Source organism: Pyrus communis, chromosome 1 (genome assembly GCF_963583255.1).
Source record: "Pyrus communis chromosome 1, drPyrComm1.1, whole genome shotgun sequence".
NCBI classification, from domain to species: Eukaryota; Viridiplantae; Streptophyta; class Magnoliopsida; order Rosales; family Rosaceae; genus Pyrus; species Pyrus communis.
In genome coordinates this window covers 10,796,165-10,803,777 of record NC_084803.1, presented here as the reverse complement: position 1 = coordinate 10,803,777, position 7,613 = coordinate 10,796,165, and the positions used below count along the sequence as shown (strand labels likewise).

The 7,613-nt window shown below is 38.5% G+C and overlaps 2 protein-coding genes across 2 annotated transcripts; one reads left to right on the top strand and one right to left on the bottom strand.

The window, feature by feature from the left end:
* The first annotated feature begins 2,021 nt into the window (after positions 1–2,021).
* Positions 2,022–4,189, top strand: LOC137747567 (methyl-CpG-binding domain-containing protein 11-like). Its single transcript, XM_068487700.1, has 3 exons — positions 2,022–2,085; positions 2,254–2,337; positions 3,184–4,189. Exons 2-3 carry the CDS (start codon positions 2,266–2,268, stop codon positions 3,901–3,903), a joined length of 792 nt encoding a protein of 263 aa, XP_068343801.1. The 5' UTR covers positions 2,022–2,085; positions 2,254–2,265; the 3' UTR covers positions 3,904–4,189.
* A 144-nt stretch (positions 4,190–4,333) lies between these two features.
* Positions 4,334–6,356, bottom strand: LOC137747577 (thylakoid lumenal 16.5 kDa protein, chloroplastic-like). Its single transcript, XM_068487712.1, has 4 exons — positions 5,872–6,356; positions 5,117–5,256; positions 4,789–4,861; positions 4,334–4,668 (listed from the first exon to the last, which is right to left on the bottom strand). The coding sequence occupies exons 1-4, from the start codon at positions 6,254–6,256 to the stop codon at positions 4,559–4,561; spliced, it is 708 nt and encodes a 235-aa protein (XP_068343813.1). The 5' UTR covers positions 6,257–6,356; the 3' UTR covers positions 4,334–4,558.
* Positions 6,357–7,613: the final 1,257 nt, after the last annotated feature.

Below are 7,613 nucleotides of genomic sequence, written 5' to 3'. Positions count from 1 at the left end.
AGTTAAGCGAGTTCGCGCGAGAGCAATCCCATGATGAGTGACTCACTGAGAAGTTCTCATGTGAATTCCCAGAAACAAAACCGTGAAGGTGTGATAGGGGCCCAAAGCAGACAATATTGTGCTATAACGGAGTCGAGTCCGAGATGTGGTGGGGTCCGGGTCGGGATGTGACAATTTAGTATCAGAGCCAATCCTTGGTCGGAAGTATGCCGACAAGGAAGTCGGGCCCCTAAGGGGGGTGGATTGTTACATCTCACCTTGCCCAAGAGAGTGGATCCTGTAAGCTTTATATTAAAATATGGGCACATCATAGGCCCCTTGACCAGTCATGGTACACACGCAACTCCGAGTCCCGAGAAACTAGATGCATCATGCATGCATATGATTTGTTGAGACTTGAGAGCATATTATGTTTGAAATGAAAGTTTTGTATAAATGTTTTCAGTTATTGTCGATTAATTTTGAGTTGCTTGTTACAAATTCTAACAATTTAAGCAACCGCATGCATGCGAGATCATCACATAATTTCGAATAAAAGTTATAGTTAACACACACACACACACACATATATATATATGGATCATCCATGCATTTTAGGGTAGTAGGATCCCCACCATAAATAGACAAAACCTGAAGCTCCAAACTTTCCGTAATGACAATTTGGTGCATCGTATACAAAATGCAACATGGCGTAGAGGGTCAATATTGATACAAGCCTTGAAAATGTAGCCATGCGCCACATGTGGATCGTGTTCCCCAATTAATTAATAATGATAAATAGCTAGATTGCATATATTTGGTTTTATCTAAAGGAAAAGGATTCTCACCGAATCGTTTTTTAAGAGATTCTAGGAATTCCGTGATCGTGACCGTTCATTGTATATCGTGCGGTCAGTTTTCGTTAGGTACTATTTATATTTAATTTAAAATTTAAAATTTAAAATTTTGAAATGATTTCTGACTACACGATGTACGATAAACAGTCACGATTACGAAATCCCTAAAATTCCCAGGAAAAAAAATCTGACGAGGATCCTTTTCCTTATGTACAAGGACGATTGCTCCATTTGCCTGTACTAACTACTGTTTGACCAATATATTATTATGGTACATGTCCTACACAAAAATGGACATATTTGATCTTTGAAATGAAAGGACGTGGTTTCCATTTCATTCTGGGCATCCATATATTTACACAACTATCACACACACACATATACATTCTCTTGCATGCATGCTTGAAGTTCACATCGCGTGCGCACGAAGAGAACGTTGGGATAGGTTTCGTTCAAATTACGATCAAACGACTTAAAAACAAAATGATGATTGAAACACTGAAAATTGGTAAGTTTTCATGTACGTACTAGTTAGCCTTGCGATTTTTATGTTGTATGCAATAGCTATGGGTAAGTAGAATCACGGCTTCGGCCTCTTGAGGCCTCCTTGGACTCTCCACATTGTACGATACAGCCCATGGTATTGGGCCTCACGGTCTGCAGGATTCAGCTACAAGCTTTGGTCTCGTCGCGTCTCCATTTCTCAACCCACACAGTCCAGTGGAAGGCCCAGAATCAGATTAATGATATTTGTCCAGATATATTTGAAGGTTTTTGTCTTTGATTTATATTTTACTTGACTTCCAAAATTATGGATAAGTGGATATTCTTTTTGTTGCTTTAATTAGATGCCAAGACAAAAAATAAATAAATTTGAAATTCAAAACACGAGCTCCTATGCTGCGTATCTTGTCCACCGTAGTGATTGTATGGTTGTGAACCCAAAGCAATCACATACAACCCAACCGACACAACCCCCCCGAGCGGTGACTCACAGCTCTCCGAAGTTAAAACCCACCTACTCAATCACCCGCAATCCCAACCGTCCATAATCCCCATCCGCTCCACGTGCCATCACCGCATCGCGCCGTCAAGTTCCAAAATACCCAGCACAAAAATCACAGACGAGCTCTCGAAAGAGCAGCAGCACAAATGCTAGCAACGTGTCTGTTATATTGAATTAGCCCTCTTTTGTCTATCCTCCTTTTCAATCGAATTTTTCAAAGCCTCATCGAATTTTACAGAGAAAGTAAGGAGCTTTCCCTCTTTGCTTACTGCTTCTCGCAATTAAGTTAATTTAATTTAAATTTTTTTTACCGATTAATTAATGTGTAATTTGGTTATTAAAATACAGGATTTATTTATTTTTTTTTTCATTTATATTTTTTTGGAAAATAACTGTTTGAATTTTTTGCAGGTGGGAAGTGAAATGGCGAGCTCTGTGGAGAAGGAGGAGGTTGTTTCCTTGGAACTTCCAGCTCCTTCTGGTTGGGTTAAGAAGGTTTAGTTGCTTTCTCTCTGTTTTATTGGCTCTGTATTTTTTTGCCCGCATAATTTTCTGAGCTACGGAATTTTGAATTTTGAATTTTTGGGTAGCTAAATTAGTTTAATTCATGTTTAATTGGGGAAATTTCAATTGGGTATTTTGGGGTTTTGTGAATTGGTGGGTTTGTGTGGTAGAATTTGAGGATTTGGTCATGGTTCTGTTTTAGGGTTTGTGTTGGTTTTTCAGCAATTGAGCTTAAATTCTGGGGCTTTTGCTTATGGTTTGTTACGTTAAATGGTCTGGTAGGGTTCGGTTTCGGCAAATTTTCGGGATTTTTGTACATGTTTCTTGGAACTCTGCATTCGCAATTGTATGAGGATTTGCATATTTTTATACAGAATGTAGTTTGGAATATAGACACTTGGAGAAAAAGTGGAGGCAATTACAATCTCTGTGGTTGTATTTGGGGATACTCTGTTATTGAGTTTATTGCTGATTTTTTTTTTTTTTCAGATATATTTGTTGAGTTAGAGTTCCAGCGGATTCCATTATTAGCCTTCGTATTTACTTTCCCAAGTTGTTTTACTTAAAAACCTTAGTGCACTACTCCAATGAACTATTAGGTCTCTGTGCTGGTTGATTTCTTAAGGTGCATGACCGCTGTCCTTTATCTCTTAAGTGCACTTTCAATATCTGCCTACCACGGTTCAATAGTTTGTCTTATTCCATTTTCGTGCAAGTCCTCGCATAGCACCTTTTTCAAATGTTTTTCCTACAATGCATATTATCTTGTTATGTGTTTTTTTTTTCCAGTTTATTGAGTCAACTTAACACGCTGAGGTTGGTTTGTTTAACACGCAGTTTCTGCCCAAGCAAAGTGGAACTCCTAAGAAAAATGAGATCGTATTTACAGCTCCGACAGGAGAGGAGATCACCAGCAAAAGACAGTTGGAACAGTACCTGAAAGCACACCCTGGTGGTCCTGCAGTATCAGAATTTGATTGGGGCACTGGTGAGACACCAAGGCGGTCAGCAAGGATTAGTGAGAAGGCAAAAGCAACTCCGCCACCAGAAGGTGAGCCCCCAAAAAAGCGAAGCAGAAAATCAACTTCGGCGAAGAAGGAGGACAAAGAAAAGGAAGCTGCTCCTGAAGGAGCCAAGGAAACGAAAAGTAGTGATGTGCAAGATGCTGAAAAAGCTGAGAAAGATGCAGATACTGAGATGGAAAAGGTTGATGTGAAGGAAAACCAAGATGTGGAAAAAACACCAGCTCCTTCCGAAGAAGCCAAAGTTCAACAAGAAGCTAACGTACCTGGCGATGCTCTGGCTCTGGGAGATTCAACAGCATCCATTGATGGGAAGGAAGTTGAAGGGGAAAAAGAAGAAAAGGTTGAGCAACCACCAGTTGGGGTAGGGAAAGATGAAGTGACTGGGTATCAGGGCAAAGCCGGTATTGCTATTGCAGATGGGGACAAACATGAAGGAGAAGTAGAGGAAAAAGGGAACGATGAGGAACATAATAGTTCAGGTGTTTATAAAGCAGGCAAGAAGGTCGAAGAGAATGGCAGCCCCGGCAATTAGGCTGCTAAGGTCGATCCTTGATGATTCGTTTAAAACCCGTTTCTCTTCCGTCATTCTGACCTTGCACATTTCTGAGAAAACTCAGTTTCTGTGTTGTTAGTTTTAGCTCTCTGATTGTCCATTGAAGTATCCGTCTATAGAATCGGTAGATTAGGCCTATAAAATGTACCTTCCTTTTGTTGTGTACTAGAGAGAATGTAGCGGCAGTGACCCCCGTAACATTATGTTGTAAGATACTGGTGATGTATTATTAATATTATGCAGCTCTGTACTATTGTAGTGATAACCTTGTCTTTTCGCTCGATCTAGCTGTCGGTTGCCACTGGTCTGGTTTAATCTGTGTTTTATCGGATGAACAAAGATTTGAGATCGTAAAATGCTGAAAGCCTGAAACATACATAGCTGGTCGTGTTGTGCACAGGATGTCAAATACATGAAAACGAAAAGTTTCATTCATTCAATTCAATGTAAGGTTGAACAATGAAACGAAATCTGTAGTTTCTAGCGAAAACTGCGGTAGCCGGAAATCAATGGAGACTCTGGAACTCATATTTGTAATACTGATTCAGAGAATTATTGGAATTTAGAGTCTTCCTCTCAGAAAAAAATAAATAAATAAATAAACGTAGTGATCAAATGAGTAATCTTCTGTGTTTTAAAGTCCCTTAAGCTGGTCAATGAGCCCGGTTAATGTTGTCCATTTCTCAATTGCACTGGCAGAAGACACAAATGCAAGCTTGGAGGACTCTACATCATTCCGCGTAACTGCAAAACAAAATGGATCCACGAAAAGGTATGTTTAACCGATGATTTTCCAGTCAAATAACAGACGATTTTCTGTAATGTAAGTGAGGCATTGAAGATCAATGTGATGGAGTAACTCACCTGATGATATCAATGAAGCTAGTGAGGAGTTGAACGTATCCACTTCAGTCTTTTCTTCAGGGCTAGAGCTTAGCTGTTGAGAAAGTACACGGAAAGCTAGGTAATGTATGCCAACATAACAAATAGAAGATGCTGTGACTCTTCATGAAACTGAGACTCTAACTGCGGAATGTAATTCTCGGAAACAATACACAACGAATGGCCATCTGAAAACCCCAAACATGATGGTACATGACGCTATAAGTTTTCAATATTTAAGTTTTTTTCGTGAGAAGGCTCACATTGTGTGTAGTGTGTGCTAATGTTATAAACCAGGATGAGGGGTGACCTTATTCAAAGCGAGGTTCGCCTTCTGAACCCAATCTGTGTCAGTGCTGGCTCCAAGAACCGAACTGGCTGCAGGCAAATCGTTACTTTCGATGGCCTGGCCTGCTTTGCTTAGCCGGTACACAAGTTCCTGCAGATATCCTGCAACAGATCAATACTATTCTGGTAAGGTTCACGCATGTCACAGAAGCGAAGCATCATTGTGGATGAATTTGAGAAGGTCATGTGAACACAACCAAATAAACAGATTTCTCATAGACCAGTGGATTACACACTATTTGATTTTTGTCAAGAAATAATAGAAACATAACTAGAATGCAAATATTTAGGTCTAGAAGCTGCATAGTTTCCAGTTATTGAAAACTGAAACAAAAGCAGTCTCTAGATTGCACTGGTTCAATTTGAATGTTAAGATTTCATAGAGATTGACTGGCATGGTGGCCCAATACTAATCAACACTGATAATGTCTCCAACTTAACCATATTCACATACAACAGGTATAAAATTTTAAGATAGAAGGCCTCGATACAATTAGTAGTCGAACTTTTACATTCTCTACCAAGAATAGTTTGAGAACATTATTTTGGACTACACGCGTAAATATTATTCATCAAAAAGATAATTCAACATGTTCTATCAGGGGAATTGATCATTTATATTGAAATTCAAATTAAACAACAAGGAAAAAAAAATTAAGCATTTAATTTGGGATTTTGAAGTGAATTAAAGCAAAGTCAAATGGACAAAGCAAAAACCTGTTTCTTTCTTTGATGAGCTGAGAACTCCTTGCCTTTCAAGCCTCTTCTTCCTGTCCTTCTTAACCTTCTCCAACAGTTCTTCATCATCATCAGCTTCCAGAATTGCTGCATTAGAACTGTTGAAATCTTTGCCAACCAATGAGAAGGCAAAGCTGGTGAGAAAGCAGATGGACAGACTTCTTTTGGTGAGGATTGGAGCAGGTGAGTGTGGCTCTTCACTCAGGGCCTTACAAAAAGTCAATCCTCTCCTTGTATTTGTTTTTTGGACAAGAATTAATGTTGGTGGTGTTGTCAGTGAAGAAGAAGAAGTAACAGAAGATGCTGAGGAGGAAAGGGTTGAAGGGAGGAAGGATTTTGCAGTGGAGAGAATGGCTGTGGCCATTTTCTTTGATTACTTTTTTACCTTTTTTTTTTCTGATGATTTTTTTGGTCGGAAAACTCAGAGGTATTGAATTGACATGTTAGAACTTTTGAGGATAAGGTTACAGGATTCTGTCCATCTGATATCCAGTCAGTTTTTTTCCTAGTGCTTAGGGGTATAGACGTAATATGCAAGGACAAATCACAAAATAAAGCTTGTTTATTAGCGGGGGAGAAGAGATTCGAATTTCAATGCATAAGAGAAATTATGTGGTCTTAACAAAGTTGACTACATTCAATCTGCAAAATGTTAGCGTTCTTAAAGTGACTTCTCACTTGAGGAGTGATAAAGGAACACGAGAGATATATTCCTGAATAAGTAAGTTTTCGTAAAAAAAACACGAGAAATATACTCTTGAAACTTGTGGTTTTATCTAAACAAGTCACATGATAAGTAAAAAAAGAAAGTAAATTCAACTTTTCAATATGACAAGTGCTTGACTTGTTCACACAAGAAAAAAAGTGCTTACTTGAAATAACGTCATTCCCACTTCATAAAAATTATTCTTTGAAATAATACCATACAAATGGCGTCCTCCAATTGTCAAATTGAATGCTTTTGATGAAACCATCATATCTGATGGTCTAAAGGATCCCAAAATGGAATGCATTGCATGCATTGATGCATTGCATGCATTGATGCATTGTAGAATTTTCGTTCCCTTATCCATTACCAGAAGTTAGTTTTTTCCCCTTAGTGAAGCAGACTTTCTTTTTTGTTCCTGAGCAATTTTGTTTTTGTTCGAGACTGAGGTAAATTGTTATGTTAATTTGAGTGTAAAATCTGGTGTTGTAGTATGTTGAGTTTTGGTTTTAAATTTTGTATTGTATTTTTCATGATCATTACAAGAGTTAAAGATAACTCTTATAGAGAACCGAAAAGAAGACTACAAGAGGAAGGCTAACAGCCGTACCTTACTACTAAATCAGTCCTAACAAGTGGACAAGACAAAAATTAATAACAAGTAAAGTGGTTCCTAGAAACAAGGAAGAAAGATGGACAAAAGACCTAAGTAAGTGACAAGGTATGGAAGACTAGAGTATGGTTGAGAAAATCACTTTAACCCATACTTAGCTAGAGTGATACTTACAACCATGCATACTTGTGACATTTGCTTTACAACCATACTTGTGACAGATAAAAACAACTAGCACTAGTATTCGATTTGTTTCAATACTCCCCCTCAAGCTAGATCAAGGCGGTTAATTGATCCAAGCTTGCACAACAAATGATGGAATTGAGTAGAATCTAGGGCTTTTGTGAACAAATCAGCCAGTTGATCGTGGCTTCGTGTGAACACCGTGTCAATCACCTTGGA